General features: G+C 48.8%; 4 protein-coding genes across 5 annotated transcripts; 1 reads left to right on the top strand and 3 right to left on the bottom strand.

Moving 5' to 3' along the window:
* Positions 1–9: 9 nt before the first annotated feature.
* Positions 10–1,705, bottom strand: LOC128719718 (lysosomal aspartic protease). 2 transcript variants are annotated; one of them, XM_053813346.1, is made up of 3 exons: positions 1,635–1,705; positions 1,052–1,181; positions 10–978 (listed from the first exon to the last, which is right to left on the bottom strand). In XM_053813346.1, the coding sequence occupies exons 1-3, from the start codon at positions 1,703–1,705 to the stop codon at positions 10–12; spliced, it is 1,170 nt and encodes a 389-aa protein (XP_053669321.1). The 2 variants fall into 2 exon arrangements, with proteins under 2 accessions (XP_053669321.1, XP_053669322.1); XM_053813347.1 differs by lacking the exon at positions 1,635–1,705 and adding an exon at positions 1,301–1,334 and having other exon boundaries at positions 1,052–1,206.
* A 1,362-nt stretch (positions 1,706–3,067) lies between these two features.
* On the top strand, positions 3,068–7,430 carry LOC128719674 (A-kinase anchor protein 17A). Its single transcript, XM_053813301.1, has 5 exons — positions 3,068–3,262; positions 3,344–3,804; positions 4,116–4,373; positions 4,648–4,855; positions 4,929–7,430. Exons 1-5 carry the CDS (start codon positions 3,068–3,070, stop codon positions 7,428–7,430), a joined length of 3,624 nt encoding a protein of 1,207 aa, XP_053669276.1.
* A 525-nt stretch (positions 7,431–7,955) lies between these two features.
* Positions 7,956–12,697, bottom strand: LOC128719443 (bumetanide-sensitive sodium-(potassium)-chloride cotransporter-like). The gene is made up of 7 exons (XM_053813067.1): positions 12,420–12,697; positions 11,126–11,225; positions 10,649–11,036; positions 9,041–10,562; positions 8,475–8,963; positions 8,137–8,416; positions 7,956–8,069 (listed from the first exon to the last, which is right to left on the bottom strand). Exons 1-7 carry the CDS (start codon positions 12,695–12,697, stop codon positions 7,956–7,958), a joined length of 3,171 nt encoding a protein of 1,056 aa, XP_053669042.1.
* A 1,959-nt stretch (positions 12,698–14,656) lies between these two features.
* On the bottom strand, positions 14,657–19,568 carry LOC128710264 (bumetanide-sensitive sodium-(potassium)-chloride cotransporter-like). The gene is made up of 7 exons (XM_053805310.1): positions 19,438–19,568; positions 18,165–18,652; positions 17,549–18,084; positions 16,502–17,478; positions 15,239–15,712; positions 14,862–15,132; positions 14,657–14,770 (listed from the first exon to the last, which is right to left on the bottom strand). Exons 1-7 carry the CDS (start codon positions 19,566–19,568, stop codon positions 14,657–14,659), a joined length of 2,991 nt encoding a protein of 996 aa, XP_053661285.1.
* Between the last annotated feature and the right edge of the window lie 327 nt (positions 19,569–19,895).

The raw sequence follows: 19,895 nt of genomic DNA, 5'->3' as shown, positions 1-19,895 counted from the left end.
GCACCTTCTTCAAATGGCGGTTGCAAATCCGACACGGTCATTACCCATATCGAACTCGGTGTAGTACTTGCCGATGAACACATCTCCCAAAATCCACAGCGGTCCGTTCGGGGGCGGAATATCAATGCCCATAAAACCGGACAAGCAGATAGTCTTACCCATTTGAGCGATACGCAGAATGTAATCAGCGCCTTCCAGCGTGAATGGTTTGCCTCCGAGGGTGAACGTGATCTTGGGTAGGTTGGGAATTAAAGAACAGTCCACCATGTACTCGCCGTTCATGATCGGCGTGCCACCGATGGCCTTGTTGATGGCCGTTACCTCTGCTACGGGGCCAGCAATCAGGCTGGTACCGGTATCAGCGATTGCTTCGCATCCGTTATTGCAGAACTGACTGTCACCCACGGTGACTGCATCCATCTTGAACTGCCAGTACGCTTTGCGGTCTACGCTCAGGTAGGTGAAATCACCAGTGTAATGTTTGGAGTCGGATCCACCGAAAATGATTTCTCCACCTTCCGAGGCGCTTGGATCGCGGTTCAGGTAGAACGAAAACACCGGTGCATCAATCTTGCCCTGGTTGAACATATTGTAGAACACGGGCGTAACACCATCTACCGAAATCGATTTGTAGGCGAGTCCGAGGATACCGTCAAACTTTGCCGCCACAAACACGAGCCCAGGCTCTTGGATTGCTTCGGCAAACGTTTGCTTGTCAACCGTTACACCACCGACGGCGACGCTATCCGTGGACAGATAACCCGACAAGCTACCGGTACCGTACTGGATGTGGAAAGCGGTACCATTCTTCTCGAACGACGATGACTTCTTGGCGTCGTACTTGTTGTGCATCAAGCAGGCGATGTTGGTGAACGAACACTGTTTCGACGGTACCCACAGATTGGACGAACCTGTATCGAACACCACCTTGAAGCTTTGCGGCGGAGTTCCGATCGAGATAGCACCAAAGTATTGAGCCTGCGGGAGGAAAGCGGAACGAATAAAAATTTAGGAAAATTACACAAAATCGGATGCATTCAAATCAACTTACATCGAGATAGTTGGACAGCGGTTCCGGTACCGGACCAGTTGTGTCTCCATACTTCAGACGGAGCTGCTTGATTTCGGTACCAACGCTACGGAAATGATCACGAGCGGACGGGGCTTTATATATGGGCACCCTATGCAGTGAAAAATGAACGGAAAGTAACAAAACACCATTACGGTCAGATTATGAGTTGCGTGTTGAAACATTTCGAAAACAACATTATTATCAATAACAACCGAACGGTCGAGAAATGAACCGAAGAGAGCAGAACCGACAAGAGGTGCATGATGCTGTACAGAACTGGGCCGAAAGCCATGAAAATAATCGCAAATGAGAGATAGTGATTTATCAATCAACTAAAGTACTGCGGCATTGGTGGAACATGGGAACAGATGAGTCACTTTCGACGCCATTTGTTATACCGGGTTCTTTGTTGTTTTGTACGGAACATGATATGCCTAGGTGTATGCATATTCCGCTCCCGTTTGCCCTTATTCAGCCGACGGTAATTAAATTATCGACCGGTATGTTAAAAAGCTATTGAAGCATAGTGAAAAAAATACACATCTGGGATGGTGGTGCTTACCTTACGAAATCGGCATTTCCAAGAATGGCCAACGCCAGAAGGACGATGGCGACGCCAAAGCTGCGGGCCATTTTGTATTGTTGTCTATTCCTTTTGCTAAACGGATTTCTCGCTGCTATTTACGATTCCAGTTGACTAGAAATAGAACAACGTTTAATGAAAGTATGTGCACCTTCTTTTGAGGAGTTCAGATAAACACAACACAGTCCACTACAGCTATGCTGCTTTTGTCAACGCATCAGACTCGCAATGAGAAAGCAAGCAAGCGGATAAGCTAGTACGATGGCACCTTTTTATTGATTCGTACATGGAAATATGATTACTCAATGTATTCGAAAAGACGTTCACCTTACTTAAGCGAATTTTGCCCGTACGCGTTCTACGATGTTATGAAAAAGTGAGACTGCACTTTTGCGGCTTGCATCTGCTTACCTTTTTATAGAAGTGTAGCGTTCTGCTCCGAAAGGCGACCACACTGCGCAGCAAGTTCGCACGGCTAGCGTACGTAGCGAAAACGTCAAAAAACACCTTGCTAGTTGTCCGGCATTTTTCATTCAAGTTTCTGCTCAAAACAACAAAAAAATAAGATACTAAAATACAGTTTTTACATCTAAAAATTATTTTATTAGGCGAGTGTTTTTCGTTTTCTCTGCACAGACGAAAAGAAAATATTTTTTAAAACATACAGTGTGGCCAGCATCAACCGTTTCCATACGAGGTGACTACAGAAACGCTCCGCACCTTAATGCATCTTGGCTTATCGATTGTCAGCTGTCATTGGAACAAATCGACAGAACAAGAACAAGAAGCATTGCCATCAAAAAGAGGAAACAAGATAGAGAAGAAAAGTTTGGAGCTGGTCTGCCCATTTTCTGTGCAGAAATTCTGTAAAAGAAAATTGAATAGAACTAACTTATATTCCTAGTGCACACCAACAGACGACGCCAACAAACCGCAACGGTTTCGGTGCGGTGCTCTACTATTGTTCCTGCGGTGGTGTGGTGTCTCTATTTCCAGGGATTTCTCGTCCCGTCTGGGCGGCTTGCTGCACAAGCCCGCCGCCGTCCATGATGGCACCAGTACGCCCTGGCGGAAAATTGTATCTCAGCTAATCCTTCTTCTTTCTTCTTTCTATATGAACGCGCGCGCACACACGAATTGTGGTGAAACTCGCAAATTTGTATAAAATAACGAAACCTCAACACGCTTTACACCTTACATTTGCTGTTGAACACTTTAATCGACGTTGTGTGTGTGTGTGTGTGTGTGATTGTGAACTCTCCCCGTAATCCAACAACTGCTGGATGTGTCCTGGTTTCGTTGAAACGAACACCATAAATTGTGAATAACGATCGTATATTGTATGTGTTTTTTGTGAACGATTGCGTTTGTTTGCTACCGGATGCTGCACAAATAATCTCAACACCGGAACAATGATACAGACCATACAGGATGTCAACGACTGTGTACCATTGTATCTGCCGCACAGCTTGTATCTCAAGCCGCTGGCCAAATTCAACATCTCCGTTGCATTGCCCGCCTCAATCACTGGCAAAACGATCTCCAACTATGACGTTATGGAGAAAATGCGCCAGATGATACTTCCGGACAAGTTCTCCCTGCTAAAGGTACAGAATGGAATGGAGTTGGAAGTGCTGAAGAGAAAGTTTTTAATTACATTTAAATTATCCTTTCAATTACCTGCGCAGGTCTCGAAGAGCACCGTTGGTTTCATACGGTTCGAGGGAGAGCTGGAGGACAAGGGCAAGCTGAAAGCCGTACTCTCCCGGCTCGATGGTCGTCCACTGCGACTGACCGGGTTTGAAGAATCGGTCAAGGTGCGAGCATCGGAGGCGAAGGACGAGTTTCCCACACGGCACGATTGGGATTCGTTTTTCCGCGATGCTCGCAATATGGACGAGATGAAGGCGGGCGAACGGCCGGACACGATCCATTTCAGCAATCTGCCGATCAAGTGGTTCTGTCCGCGTCACGCTGAAAACGATGACGGGGCTAAGCCAAGCGAGAGCATCTTCAAACGTATCTTCGAGAAGTTCGGTGAGGTGCGAGCGGTCGACATTCCGATCTGTGATCCTTACCGGGCACAGATGAAGGCGCACATGTCCGGCATGAAGAAGTTTAGCTTCGATCAGGAGATGTACTTTGAAGGGTATGTTGTGTGTTTGTACCGGCTGTCTGTCCTTTTTCGTTTCTTGCTCGAAACAAAGACGACAAATGGCACCCGGTAGCGGCAATAAAAGGGGAGGCAGAAGTTGTGCTCAATGCAGCTGATGCAGGAACGAGATGAAAGGAAACGCCCGGCGGTCACGAAATAGCACGTGTCCTGTGGTACAGAGAGAATGTCCGTTTCGCTATGTGTTTGTTTGTTTTTTTTCTTTCTACTTTCTTTCCATCCTTGCGTCGTTGCCCATCGGTGTCTTTTCCATTGACACACGGGTTGTGCACGCGCACGGGATGCAGGTATGTGCAGTTTTCCGAGTACGTCGGGTTCGTGAAGGCGATGGACGAGTTCCGCGGCATGAAGCTGGTACGCAAGGAGGGCGAGCGCAATCTGGCCGTTACGATTGCGGTGGATTTTGATCGGACAAAACATCTAAGCGATTCGACTGTGAAGAAGCGGCAAATCGTGCGCGATCGACTGATTGGAGCCGAACGGGAGAAGGAAGAGCTAGAGAAGAAGCGGCTGGCGGAGGAAGAAGCACGCAAAGAATTAGAAAGGTTTGCAATGTCTCGAGATATATCAATGTGAACACAGTTAAACAATGCTGAACAGTATCTTAGAATATGCTAACCAGTGGCCTGATACAATGCTCGAATCCCGAAGACTTTCGTAAAGCAAAGATATGTTTGAACTCCTTATCCTAGATATAGATCTGTATGATTTATTCACTGCAACATGATGGTTACCCTTTTGACTGTTGACATCACTTTCGAATGATTTAATAACTTGTTTACTCTCTTTGTTTGTTGTGTCGTCACTGTTAAAACACAGAAAACGTCAGGACGAGTTGCGCCAGGCCGAAATCGAAAAGCAACTGCAGCGGGAACAGCGTCGAAAGGAGAAACATTTGCAAAAGTTGCGCCAGAAAGAATCGGACGAGATTAACCAGAAGATTCGTTTGGAGGAAAAGAAACTGCTGGAAGCACAACGTAAGCTGGAAAGCATCCGTTTGCTCGATGCACTTTTCGATAGAATGAAGGTAATTTGTTGGTTGTGTGTTTAATTATGGTTGCTTTTTTCTACAATTTACACGTTTGATTTTGCACACACAGTTAAAACAATCGTTGGAAAAAGGAAAACAGAAGAGTCTCGTATCGAGTGACGGCGAAGGAAGCATCAGCTCCATAAAAGATCGCCAAAAGAAGGCCAATAAGCTAAAGGCGACACAGGAGAAAGAGTTGGAAAAAATGCGGTTGCGCCTGAAACAGGCAAAAGACGGTAGTGTGCTAAAGAAAGTACTGAGCACCGGGTTGGGCGTAAAGGTGGAACGATCGCGTTCACCAAGCATTAACACGATCAGTTCCGATGATGGCATTCTGAGCGATACACCGCGCACGAATACTAAAAAGAAACGTAAATCTGTAACAAACTCGTCCAAGAAGTCGGGTGGTTCTGGCATGTCCTCTTCCGGTGGATCGGGAGAGGAAGAACTGATGTCTGGAGACGAGAAGGTGAAACGCGAAGAGATCCCATCAATGCAATCACAGTATCCGGCCCAATCAATGGCGTACGATCGTTCGGTGGGTTACAGCCATCCGATGGTACCGACAGCGAGTTACCCTCCGACTGGCATGTACCCAGGCATGGAATGGGCAGCAAGTATGAGCTATCCTTACCCGTACGATCCATTCTACGCACAGTACTACAGTTCGATGGCTTATCGAGGGGCGTATCGTACCGCTACCCGTGGACCACGGTATTCAAGAGGAGGTCCTGGCGGGGGAGGTGTGTCACGGGGTCGGGGCAGCGGATATCGTGGCCGTGGTGGGTATGATTACTATCGTGGAGGAGGCCGCGGTGGTGATGATTATGATGATGATCGGTCTTATTCGCGATCGAGATCTCGTTCGCGCTCAAGATCTCGGCACCGTCGACGAAGTCGCAGCCGAAGCCGACGTTCGCGCTCAAGAAGTAGCCGAAGTCGCAGCCGTAGCCGTAGTCGGAGCAGACGCAGCCGAAGTCGTCGTTCACGGTCTCGGTCCAGCTCACGGTCACGTTCAAGGACACGCTCGAGGTCCCGTACTTCCAAATCCAACCGCCACAGTCGCAGCCGATCGAAATCCCGGTCCCGTTCACATAGTCACCGACGTAGCAAACGTACTCGTTCCCGATCGCGCACTCGTTCGGAAGATCGTTCTAAAAAGATTGCCGTGCAGATGTCCAAACCGATGTCGAAAAATTTGGTCTCCACCATTCGTGGCGCAACACCACCGTCCCGATCACGATCACGTGGCCATTCACGATCCAAGTCCCGATCTCGGTCACACTCCCGTTCCCGGTCGAACTACAAGCATCGTTCGTCCCGGAAGCATCGTTCTTCCCGTTCGCGTCGTGATGGTTCCGAACGGGAACACTCCAAACCGAAGGAACCTCCCGAACCCATGGCACCGATGGTGGGGCCGATTGGACCGAGATCCCCACCGGAACCGATGCCCCAGATACCTCAAGCAGGGGTACCGATTGAACAGAATGGCATTGGTGGCAGTGCTATAGATGACGACGAGGAACCATCGATGGTGTCGGAATCGTTCAAGAAGCATCGCATAATCGTACGCACCGACACACTCGGTGCGAAGACTACAAAGGAAATCGAGGAGGAAGTTCGAGAGCGTTTGTTGCGACAGCAAAAACAACGTGAGCACGAAATGCGTAAAGAGCGTGAATTGCAGAAGCGAAAAGAGGCCGAAGAAGAAGAGGAAGAAGATGATGAGGAGGAGGAGGAGGAGGACGATGAAGAGGACGAAGATGAAAATGAGAACGGCGATCAACCGCAGCGGTCAGCGCATGCTGTTAAATCATCCGCTAGAAGAGCACACAACCATGGGAAGTCGTTTGAATCGTCTACGCACGGGAATGGTCAAAAGCGGAAAGATGAACTTCGTCGGGAACGGGTCGTTGCGGCACCGGGTCATCACAACGATAAACGGCACCGCATTCGTCGTGCTGACGGACGTTCAAATGGTGTGAGTGCTCCACGAAGATCTACATCTTCTTCCGACTCGGAGGACGATAATGAGGAAGACGAGGAGGAAGAGGATACGTCCGGTAGTAGCAGTGCTGAGGAGGTAGATCATAGACGTCGTCGACCAATAGAGCGCACGCGAATAAAACAATCTCCCGACAGTCCTAGGGAGCGACGACGCAGAAGGTTTGAAAATGTACCAGCAGTAGACAGAAGGCATGGCAAAATAAACGCACCGGAAAGCAGGCTTACTGCAATAGAAGAGAAACGTGCACGTGTTCCAGTTCGGCCACCATCCGGTTCTACCGCAAGAGGTAGATCACGCGAGAAGCGCGATAGTAGCGGAGGCCGCCCGATCGATAAGGATAATAGTCGCCAGCGTCGATCGCCCAGTGGTGGTAGAGGCCGACATGTACAAACGCGCCAGCGTAGCCGTAGCCGGGAACATCACCGCAAATCCTCACATTCACGGCCGGAGGAACAGAATAACGCGGGAAGCAGTGGCGATGAGGCGAACACGCGACGCAGAGGAACTGGTGTATCGGTCGGTACCAGGCACCACGGTGGATACCGTGGGAATCGTCGCTCGTAAAGTAAGCGTCCTCTTGAGATTTGGCTAGGCTAACGGACGTGGAGTAGTGCAGTAAAGTGTAGTACTAAAAACGTATAGGTAAAATAGACGGAATATCTCATTATTTCCTCACAGCCATTCAGTCGGAAGAATTGGTTCTATATTTTACTTTAAAAAATCAACAACAGTGTAAAATTAAACGGAAAAGTGTACCGGGATAATTAATGCTTGACTAGATAGTCAGTGTTGCGCCTGGAACATCGGTCGGGTCGGAAGCTGTAGAAAATGATTCAACCTACTCAAAGTTGTAGCAGAATTGCGATAATGTTTTAAACCGTGTACTGTATGTTCGAGATTTTCGGCTAAAAGAGTGTATGAACAAGTGTATAACATAACAAATGTGTATAAGTAATAAATCTTTTTTTCACAATCTATCACCACTAGTAGAGGTAGTACGGTGTACTTCACAAGAAAATAGTTCGTATAAAGCGTTATCGTTAAACTTTTACGTGTGTTTATGATGAATGTATGAGCCTATCAGAATGTCTAAGAATAAAATGTCAATACGGATGTTTGGTTGCCTCGCACGAGTAACATCGGTGGCATGTCTTTCGAGAGCATCTCCAGCCAGGACATATACAGGGGAGCTGAAACAGTACCCTAGAATGAAGAATGAAAAACCCATTGATAACACCTTCAATTTAACTGGTGAGTCTGTTGAGCTTACCATCCTAGGCATTGGCATAGACATTACGACCAGTTTTGCCTCGGCAGAGTGCTCCAGAAGCATTTCTCGCAGTCGTAACTGTCGGTGAGTTTTTTCCGCAAGCATAATCCGTTCCGGTGAGCTTAGTTCGGGTGGGGTCAGCTGGGTTGGCATGTGGTCAAAGCTTTTTAGTAGCTGCTGGTGCATCATCACCGTTTCCGATTGCGGAGGTTTCGTGACGTCTTGCAGCATGATCAGCGAGGAGTAGTCGATTCGTAGCTTCGCCAACAAATCTGCCATACTGTAACAAGGTAGGCAGGTGAATATTTAGTATGCAACAGAGACAGAGTAGTACATACTTCTTCTGCTCCAGCTCTAACTCCTTCTGCTGGTTGGTGATGGCAAACACACGCACTTGACAGTGGGCCCATTTGGAGCGCAACGAAAGGATGTACGGGATGAGCATCGTAAGCCCACCGTCATCGTATAGCCACCAGACATCGATCGTACCTTTCGGTTGTTTGTGCCGAAAGACGTTCAATCGTTCGTGTAGCTCCACTGCCAAGCAGGATCCATTACGTGTGGAATAGGCAATACTGTCGCGACTGGTGTTTGAGGGACGTCGCCAAAAATTCTTCACACTTTTCAAACCAAGGTTTGAATCGACGTACATAAGCTTGTTAGCAGCAGGTGGCACAGTGTCAATAATTTGTTGGAAGCTCGATAAGGAGTCATTTGCGATTGTTCCAAGGCTACCACTGGATGTTATGTCACCAGTCAGATGGGAGAAATCAAGTCCGTTTGGAAGCCGCAAGATGGCCAGCGACATCCGGTTATCGAACACATCGCTGGAAACGAACAAATAATGAGCAGTGTGGTAGGAAGATCCTCTGGCGTAACACCATCCCATTGGTCTCAAACTTACTTCAGTACATTGTAGTAAGTCTGCAGCTCTTGCACGGGGCATCGCATCCAGTCGGCTTTGTAGCCCACCAGAACGATGTTGGGGGACAGTTTGCCAACGCCGGACGTTTGTATCAACGCGCGCACACCTTTCTCCATCCCAATGCCATCGATCTGCTGGTAGAAGCCTTGTATCTTTCGCGACTCCAAAAAGCTGCAGCTCTCGCTCGACCGCAGTTCGCGCTTACGGTGTGACAATCGATCCCGTACGATGTCGCCCACTATCAGCAGCGCTTGGTTCTTCGTTATTTGATGGGCGAGATCGACCAGTGCCGGTCTGCTGGCCGGTTGTCCCGACAGGACCAACACGGACGGATGATAGTTCTTCACGTGATCGCCAACGCACTGCAGCTTGAGTGCGGCGGACAGGGCACTCTTGTAGCTCTGCGCTTGCGTTGTCGAACCCCAGTTCACGTCCGGCTTGCGGTATATGACGGCCAAATGCAGCACGAAGATCAGCACCATGGTGACGCCGGTGGAGATGATATCGATCAGGAACATGATCAACACGCACAGCACCGTACCGAACAGGCTGACCCACTGGTTGTAGAACCGGAAGGTGGGCCGCCAGCCGATCGGTTTTACGGTGGCCGCATGAAACGTGCAGAAATTGATCAGTGCGTAAGATGCGAGATAAAAGTTGGAAATGAGCGGAGCGATGAGGTTAAGGTTCGCCAGCAGAACAAACAGTACCGATACGCACAGCACCAACGCGTAGCTGCGATACGGTTCGTTACGTCTGCCGTACCCTTTGGCGAAGTACGTCAGCCCCGGATAGAGCCGGTCGGTTCCGAGCGCTTGTATGATGCGTGGAACCGATAGGAGGTTCGTTAGCGCCGTCGAGAGGGTGGCGGCAAAGCAACCGGCATAGATAACCGCACCCGAAATCGCCATCAGCTGCATGATGTTGTAGTCGTTGTGCAGTCCATAACTGCACGGTTCCTCGCGAAGTGTCGGTTGACAGGTGGCAAATGTTCCATTCACTAGATCCAGCAGATCACCCGATGCATCGCGATAGCTTGCCGAACCGGCCAACAACACGAACGCTACGTACGAGATGCCGGAAATGAGAAGCGCCAACAGTGTGCCCTTCGGTATGGCCGTAGCCGGATCTTTCAGCTCTCCGCAGATGTTGGCACCTGCCTGGACACCCGTCACGCTCGGGAAGAATATCCCGAAGACACTGAAGAAATCCTGCTCGATGCCTTCGCTGTATCGATAGTCCGGACCAAGGTTGTCCACGAACCGTTCAACGGACACGCCGGTAAATCCCTTGCCCCGATCGTTGTCCGTTCGGGGCCCTAGCAGCACGCCCAGCACGAATCCGCCAATTGCGATCACGATGGCAATCACGAGAAAGTTTTGTGCCTTCGTTTCCCAATCCATACCGACGGCGCAGATGATCACCATGATCAGGATCGTAACCGTGCCGACAATTCGCATATCATTCACACCGCCGTCAATGATTTTCACACCAAAGCTACCTGGGAAAATGGGAGAACAGTTTACGACCGGATTGCCATGGTAACCAAAAATAAACCCTACCCCCCCACCCCTCCCCTCAACTCACCAAGCAGCTGATTGAGCGAACTGCAGAACCCGATCGTGTTCATCGACGCCGACACGGAGTTGGAAAAGGCCAACACTATACCGACCGCACCACCAAACTCTGGACCCAGGGAGCGTGATATGAGGTAGTAGATACCGCCACCCTTCACTTCACCGTTGGTGCAGATGGCGGAAAGTGACAGTGTTGTTATCACGCACACCAGATACGAAAGTCCGATGATGAGCAGCGTCTCCAGTATGCCGGCCAGCGCCAAAATCCAGCTAAGGCGCAGAAACAGCATCACACCCCAGATGTTAAGCAGGCACGGTATCAATACACCCTGGATCCATCCTAACCGGACGCCGTGCTCAGTGCCGGTTGGGTGTTGGTCATGTTTTTGATGCGCTTCCTGAGTAGTGGATGAGTAGTTTACGATTAAAATGCGTCTTATGTAGCCGTACCAAGGTGCGTTGGCAACTGTTGGTTCTGGTTGTTTACCGAGTCCTGCTCGTCGAGATCTCCGTGCAGCTCACCGATCGAGGGTCGTCGGATCGCTTTCTGCGAGGTGCGGTAATGCTCCAGTCGAGGAAGCGGATCCCTAAGGTGGTTCAAACCGGTAAGTACCACATACTATTTAATAACTACTTAAAAACTCAAGACTTGGTCGGCTTAAAATGACTCAAGCAGCAATTCAGCCTTAGCCAATGGCGAATCAATCCCCTTGGAGGCTCTAGGTGGAATGATGGTTGGGGCTCCTTATTTTGCTTATTTGCTCTCGAACAAATTTAAGTTATTGTTGCCGTGGGACCGGGGAGAGATACTTGGAGCTTAAACCCACAACTGACAGAGCCTTGTGAGTCTTGCGACAGTGGCTTCGTCGTACAGCCCCGTAAAGCTCGTCATTGTGGCCGGCTGTCTTCCATTGTCCTTCCACATATTCTTCTTCTACTTCTTCTTTTCCTTCTTCTTCTTTTTATTCTTCTTATATTTCTTCTTCTTCTTCTAACTTCTTCTTTATCGGCACAACAACCTCAAGAGGTCTAGGTCTGCCATTTCTGGCTTTCTGTGACTTTATTTACGCGTAGCTGGATAGTCAGTCCTGCGCACGGGAGATTGGTCCGGATGGGATTTTGGTCCGGCCCGTTCGTGTGAAGACTGGCACCGCTACCATCATGCCACCAGGCCGCCCTTCCACACATACGAGACCATAAATCCTTCTGACCATCTACCAGCAGCATCAGGATTCATCTAGTGTGGAGAATACCAGATCTAGCTTGCCACATTCCAGTTCTATTTGAACCGAATCTAAAAAAAGTTCTCGAAAAGCCAGTTTTTATATTTTATCTTTATTCACTACTAGACTCTGTCGCTATAGATCTGGAATCCTTCATATTTTCGGATTTGGTTACTGAAGTAACAGATTGCTAGCTTTGTACATGCGTGCAACAACACTTTCATGCAACACTTTCATTGTAAATTAGAAGTTCCTACAGAATCAATTTGCTTTTAAACAGGGTTCTGTAGGTGCGAAGGTTGCCAGAAGTGTTTCGGCACATTTTAGTTCTAATTCAAAACCAGAATCCAATGAAAAGCTTCGACGTTGCGAGATGTTATCGAAACGCCCCTGTAAAATCGCGAACCTTGCACAAAGCACTTGCGAATATTTGAAATCACTTCTCCAAACCACTCCTCCCGACACAAAACAATCACTTTCCCCGATACAAAACTTTTAATCAAAAACACAAAGTGGCTTTCGCTACAAACCACCAGGCGTCTCCTTTGTTTCACATACCTGGTCAGGTGACTGTCGGCATCTAACCGTTCGCCGTGCACTGTAAGGTCATCATATCCCGATTCGAGATCAATAGTAGTCCAACTCTGATCTGCCGATACATCATCAATGGTAAAGATGGCCACCTTCGGTACGTCGGCCGGCGATGTGATCGTTGCTTGCTGCGATCCGTTCTCCTGCACATTACCATCCTTCCCGGATGGTAGCTTTCTCGATCGTCTTAGCGAGCCGAGAACGCGACTCGTAACACTCACCATACCGTACAGTTCCGACACCATGATGCAACGGTTAAGCCCTCTGACGTTCCTACAAATTTCAACTGTACTCAGTGCGTGAATTGGTGGTAGCACAACCATAACCGATCGGCACAATAACACCTGCCAAACTGAAGCCGCTCAATGGGGTGTGGCGCACACATGGCAGATAACTGTGCTGAAAATGAAACAAAACCGACACATTCACGAGCGGCGTTCTGTGCGAACAAATTGGTGGTAATTTGGGTTACAGTTCGGTTGGAACCAATACACTAGTGTACCGGTTTTACGCTGGCAAATGGTGAAAATTGTCTAACCAAATACCAGCACGCAACACAGCTGCTCGATTGAGCGGTTACGCACAAGACAGTCGTTGGAAGAACGGGCGGTTTCTTGCCTGTTTGCGCATTGAGTTGATCCGGAGTTGAGTGATTTTTGAACGGAATACACGTGATTTTAAGAACACAGGAGCTCAACCTTTGCAATCCACCATCACCTGCAGTGCCGGGAATCCTCTGATCTACTCGCGTTCAAGCACCAATTATTCGTTAATTATTTATTCACAGCCTTTCCGCGGGAAAAAAGTTCGTGAAAAATTAAGAGCAAAACCATTCCTCCATGTATATGTCAACCTCAGAGATAGTGCTTTGGTTGGTTGTTCCGTTAGACAAAGTCAAACAAAAAATCCTACTAATTTGCCGAAACACTTTCATTGATGGTGCTAATTTAGTGCTTTTACGTCAAAGCGTAAGCGTGTAAAGTTCCGCCCATCGTTTCGTCTCGTCCCCCCTTTTGTGGCGAGACAATTCCAGATCGTCCGGTATGCTCCGGATCGTACTGGATGGCTCTGTTTGTTTGCGGGTCGATCAAACCGAAAAAAAAACAATCCTAAGCAACACTCGTCGTCGTGTTAGTGTTGCTTCCGAACGTGTTGATTAATTCCAAACGACGGTCGTGCTAAATGGGTCCATTATCTGCCGAAACTTCTTCAACACACTTTCGCATCGAAAACGAAAGCAGTTAATACACTTACTGCCGTTTTTCTTTTACATATACGTATTGCAACAAACGATCTTCGTAGTTTTGCACATGATATCACCAAGGGGTGGTAGTTTACTGGATACTGCCGGATAATCTAACCAAAACGGCACTTAAGCGCGGCACACCGTAGCCGTACGTTTCCGATGCGAGATCCGGGGAAAACTTTCCGATTTATCAAGTTTCGACCCTGTTTTACTCCACAAAACTCCCAACTCGAACTGGTGCGCGTGTTGGCGAACGGTGCGCCAACTGCGCGGATCGGTCGGTTTAAACAGCTGCTAGCGTTTTCAATGGCGGTGGTTGCACAGCCTCAGACGGACTGTCGTTGTCGAACTTATCTATGATCAAACATGAAAGGAATGCTGTGCGTGTGACTTCATTCGCAACAAAACAATGCACGCACAGTACCGACAAATGCGGACACTGTCTGTGTCGGAGCGGGGCCATATCGGTGGGTGGGCACTCGCGCCTGCTTGAAGTGAACTCTTTTTGGCGCGAGTTCCCGTAAGGTAGTGTTTTCCAGCAGCTAGTGTAGGAGTCGGTGGCCAGTGTTTCGCACAGTAAGGCAAGTGACGATGCTGGTGTTGTTTGGTGCGGTGGAGAAAAGTATTGTCTAATATTGCTATTTGTCGCCGTATCGGTTGATTTATAACGATAGATATAAACGTCCAGTCACAGCAAAACATCCACCGGCCTGATCCAATTAGCATGCGGTGTATGCGCTGTGTGCTGTCCCAATTCACATTCACCCGCTGGATGTCGAAGAATGGCGCTAAATTCGCAATCAAAAGGGTCGAGAACTTGGTGTGGTGCTCAAACAAACACAACGTCGATACGATTACGTATCATCATCTTGTTGTTATTTTTTTTTTATTTTTGGACCACTCTGAGAACTACACCAGCCCACCCTAGCTCGGTGTTAATTTTCGGCTTTTGTACTGTCTAGGAATAGAAGGTGAGCACCTCCGTTTGGTTACCACGCACCAGCAGGAACGGTGGCATATCCTTGGTTAACATTTCGAGCCAAGACATGTACAGTACGGCCGATACGGTGTCCTGTGCGTTGGTGGAATGGAATAGAAGCATTAGAACAGACAGCTGAAACGAGGTCAAGAGTGTCACCCCGTGCGGGTAGTGCGACCCTTACCTGTCTGGGTACGGGCATCGACATGACGATCAGCGAGGCCGACTTCGAGTGCTCCAGCAGCAGCTCCCGAAGACGCAGCTGACGGTTGGTTTTGATCTCGAGCTGCTGCTTCTCCGCCTCGGACAGTACGGGCAGGTCGTCGTTGCTACCAGTGACGGTACGCAGCAGCTCCCGATGCTCCTCAATAGTCGATTCCATGGGCTTGTCCGTCACCTTGACCAGCGTGAGACTGAGATAGCTGATACGCAGCTTATCGAGCAGCAGTTTCAAGCTGTTGTACGATAAAGAACCACCCCACCCAAGCGTTAGCATGAGAATGATGCAAACAAAGAACAAAAAAAAAGCGTTCCCCCATGCTACAGGGAACTGCAACTTACTTCGTTTCCTCCTCCTGCAGGTTGAACGATGAGAGTGCAAACACGCGTATCTTGCACTTTTCCCACTTCGAGCGAGTCGTTATGATGTACGGAAGCAGCATCGTTAACCCGCCGTCATCGTACAGCCACCAGACGTCGATCGTGCCCTTCGGTTGCTTTTGCTTGAACAGATTCGCTTCCGGCTCGGTTGCTACCGCGGGCGGCACATAGTCGAAGGTGGGGGCCGCGTGGAACGTTGGTGCCGGTGATGTTTGGCTGGAGCGGTTCGACTGCATCAGCTCGTGCAGGTCGAGATTCGAGTTGACCGGCATCAGTGAGCGGCGGGCGGCCATGCGCTTGGCCGGGAACGTGATGGTCGTCTCCTGGGGTGATGGTATCGTCGAGTAGAGGTCCCTGGTCGACATACCCTTGAAGATGTCCAGCCCTTTACCCATGCGCAGTATCAACAGTGCGAGACGATTATCGAACGCGGTACTGCACAGTGGACGGGAAAGAGATTAAACTGCATGCCAAATACAAGGGTTACAACTAGTGTAATTCAGATTCAGAATCATGAATCTGAATGAATTTTTGAACTGAATGAATGAATCTGAATCTCTATTCCAAAAATTAATGAATCCTCAAGATTCATGAATCCTCAAAGATTCATGAATCTTCGAGATTTATGAATCTTCAACGATTCACGAATCTTTAAGATTCGATTCACGAATCTTTAAGATTTATGAATCTTCAAAGATTCACAAATCTTCGAGATTTATGAATCCTCAAAGATTCATGAATCTTCGTGATTCATGAATTCATGATTTCATGAAGATACAGATTCACTAATCCTCAAAGATTCATGAATCTTTGAGATTCATGAATTCATGATTTCATGAAGAAACCTCAAAGATTCATGAATCTTCGAGAGTCATGAATCCTCAAAGATTCATGAATCTTCGACAATCATGAATTCATGATTTCATGAAGATTCAGATTCACAAATCCTCAAAGATTCATGAATCTTTGAGATTTATGAATCCTCAAAGATTCATGAATCTTCGAGATTCATGAATCCTCAAAGATTCATCAATCTTCGAAATTAATGAATTCATGATTTAATGAAGATTCAGATTCACGAATGAATCTTCAAGATTCACGAATCCTTAGAGAGTCGACTCCTGGTTTGAATGACTCCTCGTTAAAGATTCATATGAATGACTCTTCGCAAAAGATTCATTAAGCACAACACTAGTTACAACAAAGCTTCCCAATACAACTTACTGCAACGTGTTGTAGTACGCATTCAGCTGTTGGTGGTCCGCCGTTCGCCAGTTGGTTTTGTAGCCCAGCATAAGAATGTTGGGCGCCAAACGTCCGAAGCCGGTCGACTGGATCAAACACCGAGCGCCTTGGTCGAAGTCAACACCGTCGACAATTTTGTAGAACGCGCGGATGTTTGAATCCTTCAGGTAATTCTTGCCCATGTCGGACAGCGCTAGTCGGCGCTTGTACGGCAAACGCTGCGGTATGATGTTACCGATCACCATCAGCGAACTGTGCTTCGTGATGAGATGGGCGAGATCGATCAGTGCCGGACGCTGCATGGGATCACCGGCGATCGCAAGAATTTGCGGCTGATAGTTCTTCACGTGATCGCTCGTACCCTCCAGGTTGAGGGTGGAGTTGAGGGCGGTTTTGTACGCTTGTGCCTGGACGGAGGAGCCCCAGTTTGCTTCCGGCTTCCGGTACACAACCACCAGATACAGCACGAAGATGAACGCCATTGCGACGAAGGACGACACGACCGAAATCAGGAACATGATCGCCACGCACAGCACGGTGGCGAGCAGACTGATGTACGGGTGGAAGTAGCGGAATGTCGGCCGCCAGCCGAGCGGTTTCACCGTCGCGGCATGGAACGTGCAGAAGTTGATGAACGCATACGACGCCAGGTACAGGTTAGTGATGAGCGAGGCGATCGCATCCAGATCGGCGATCAGAATGAAGATAAGCGACACCAGGAAGACCAGCCCGTAGCCACGGTACGGTTCACCGTGCTTGCCGTAGCCCTTCGAGAAGAAGATGAGCCCCGGATAGATGCGGTCGATACCGAGTGCCTGAATGAGCCGTGGGACGGACAGAATGTTCGTGAGCGCCGTACTGAGGGTAGCCGCCCAACAGCCAGCGTAGGTGATGGCGCTGGTTAGAGAAATCAGCTGCATCACCGTGTAGTCGTTGAGCAAGCCGTACGTACAGTTCTGTGAAGGATGGAACCGATTGTGAGTGTGCTGGGAGGCAGTCCCATAATATTCCCACTATTCTACTTACACCTGCAGCACAGCTGGTAAACGTAACACCGACAATATCGGAAGCATTACCGGATGCCTCCCGGACCGCGGCCCCTGCTGCCATCAATGAAAAGACCACGTACGAAATGGCGGATATGAGACACGCCCACAGCGTACCCTTCGGAATGGCCTTCGCCGGGTCGCGAAGGTCACCGCAGATGTTCGCACCGCTCTGGATGCCAGTCACGCTCGGGAAGAAGATGGCGAACACGCTGAAGAAGTTCTGCTGCACACCGTTCATCACCGTGTAGCCCGGGCCCATGTTGGCCGCCAGCAGGGTCGTCGAAATGCCCAGGAAACCTTTGCCGATATCTTCGCTAGACGTACCCGGTCCGACGATGGCTCCGATAATGAAGTTAAAGATGGCCACAACGATCAGCACCAGCAGGAAGTTCTGTGCCTTAACCTCCCAATCCATACCGATGGCACAGATGATGATCATCAGCAGCAGAAAGATCGAACCGACGATGCGAATATCGTTCGTGCCTCCATCGACGATCTTCGTATCGAGACTTCCTGTTTGAGTGAACGGATTGACGAGTGAGGGTTTTAAGCTGAAAGCCGTTTTTCCGTCCTTTACCGTCGCGTCTACTTACGCAGCAGATCATTCAGTGAACTGCAGAAACCGATCGTGTTCATGGCCGCGTTTACGGAGTTAGCGAACGCAAACACAATGCCGACCGAAGCGCCGAACTCTGCCCCGAGCGAGCGGGATATGATGTAGTACAGGCCGCCACTCTTAATCTGTCCGTTCGTGCAGAGCGCCGACAGCGATAGCGTGGTCATGACGCACACCAGGTACGAGAGGGCTATGATGATCAGCGTCTGAATGATACCGGCCTCACCAACAACCCAGCTGAGACGCAGAAACAGCATCACACCCCAGATGTTGAGCAGACACGGTGTCAGTACACCCTGCACCCATCCGAGCCGGATTGCGTGGCCGGATGCTTTGTTCTCTTCCTCAACCTGTTCCTCCGGTTCGCCATCCTTGGAGTCACGATCACCGTGCAGTACGCCGATCGAGGGTCGCTTTGCGTTACGTTGCGATGCCCGGTAGTGGTCCAACCGGGGCAGTGGTTCACTGTGAATAACGCGCAGGGCGTCAGGGTTGACGGGATTAGGCGGTGCGTTACGCAATCAAATCCCTTGGTGGAACCACCGATCAACCGTACCACGGTCAGGTCTTGACACTCGCGTACCGTGCCGGTACGGTGTGATCGGTGGTTCATTTCAGGGCTGACCACCGATCAACCACCGAGGTGCTGACGAGTCGGGTCGTAATCAAATTAATATCGCCATCAGCACAACGTACAATACACGGCGCAGGGCTGGCGTGTGGTTGTGCTTGAAAATTTCACACCATTAGTTAGCGAATATTAGCAGTCGGAATGAGTACGGCAAACGGTTCGAGTGTTAATTGAATCACTTTTTTAAAGCCCCATAATGGTGAACTACAGGGGTGGTTGGGGAGGGTACGCTCTGGGTAAGCTTGCTCCACTAGTCGGACTGGGTCATCATTTTTCCGTATGAATGGTTATTAAAAACTAGTTATTGGTATATGTCACCAAAGAACTGTGCATAGAGGTTGGGTTTTTGCTATTCTTTTTTACATATTTTCACTATTCAAGTGATTTGAAGTCATTCAGATTTAACATTTGATAGTTTAACATAGAGTTTTCGTGCTTAGTACGAATTTGAAGTTGACATAATTGGAGCTAAACTAGTATCAGGGCAATAAGTCAGTCAGACTGTGAAGACTGAGAGCTCAAGAAAACAATCGAATGGCCGCTTTCTTCCATGTTGTAAAGCTTAAATCAGATGGTGCCTTTCTCTTGCAGATATTAACTTTGATCCCGACGAACTTACCTCAATCCCAGCACACTATCTCGATGCATTCGGCCATTTCCATTGTTCATCTCCATACCCACCGTTTCGTCAGTAACGGAAATGGTCGGGTTGTCGTACCCCTTACCACCACTCGGATCTTTCCGCACCATTTTGTCGAGAATGTTCCAAGTTCGTAGAAGAATTTAGAATCTGAATTTCTAAAACTTTAACACACTCGTTTGCTGTTACACACGCTTTTATTACACTAATTTTCCACCTGTACTTTTCCGACACCAACTCCTGCAATCACCTTTTGTGTGCGTATGTGTTTGCATTCACTCACGGGGCATCCAGCAATTTTCCCATTGGACACGGTTTAGGGAACAAAAAAAAAAAGGTAAAGTCCTTTCACGGCACGGTGGGTGATTTACGCAAAACGACACCGAAACGATACGAACCATTCGTTAGACCACTGGTACGAGCAAACCGAAATGGAT

The sequence above is a fragment of the Anopheles marshallii genome, chromosome 2 (genome assembly GCF_943734725.1).
Source record: "Anopheles marshallii chromosome 2, idAnoMarsDA_429_01, whole genome shotgun sequence".
NCBI lineage: Eukaryota > Metazoa > Arthropoda > Insecta > Diptera > Culicidae > Anopheles > Anopheles marshallii.
Note: the sequence above shows the minus strand (reverse complement) of the source record. Positions and strands in the feature narration are given on the sequence as shown.

Coding starts and splice junctions, on each gene's coding strand:
- LOC128719674 (XM_053813301.1), top strand. CDS start 3,068: ATGATACAGACCATACAGGATGTCAACGACTGTGTACCATTGTATCTG. Junction 3,263..3,343: donor ACAAGTTCTCCCTGCTAAAG/GTACAGAATGGA, acceptor TTACCTGCGCAG/GTCTCGAAGAGCACCGTTGG. Junction 3,805..4,115: donor CAGGAGATGTACTTTGAAGG/GTATGTTGTGTG, acceptor CACGGGATGCAG/GTATGTGCAGTTTTCCGAGT.
- LOC128719718 (XM_053813346.1), bottom strand. CDS start 1,705: ATGGCCCGCAGCTTTGGCGTCGCCATCGTCCTTCTGGCGTTGGCCATT. Junction 1,182..1,634: donor GGAAATGCCGATTTCGTAAG/GTAAGCACCACC, acceptor TTCACTGCATAG/GGTGCCCATATATAAAGCCC. Junction 979..1,051: donor CGCTGTCCAACTATCTCGAT/GTAAGTTGATTT, acceptor TTCCTCCCGCAG/GCTCAATACTTTGGTGCTAT.
- LOC128710264 (XM_053805310.1), bottom strand. CDS start 19,568: ATGGTGCGGAAAGATCCGAGTGGTGGTAAGGGGTACGACAACCCGACC. Junction 18,085..18,164: donor TTCACTGAATGATCTGCTGC/GTAAGTAGACGC, acceptor TCACTCAAACAG/GAAGTCTCGATACGAAGATC. Junction 15,713..16,501: donor GCGTACTACAACACGTTGCA/GTAAGTTGTATT, acceptor TCCACTGTGCAG/TACCGCGTTCGATAATCGTC.
- LOC128719443 (XM_053813067.1), bottom strand. CDS start 12,697: ATGGTGTCGGAACTGTACGGTATGGTGAGTGTTACGAGTCGCGTTCTC. Junction 8,964..9,040: donor ACTTACTACAATGTACTGAA/GTAAGTTTGAGA, acceptor GTTCGTTTCCAG/CGATGTGTTCGATAACCGGA. Junction 8,070..8,136: donor CTATGCCAATGCCTAGGATG/GTAAGCTCAACA, acceptor TCTTCATTCTAG/GGTACTGTTTCAGCTCCCCT.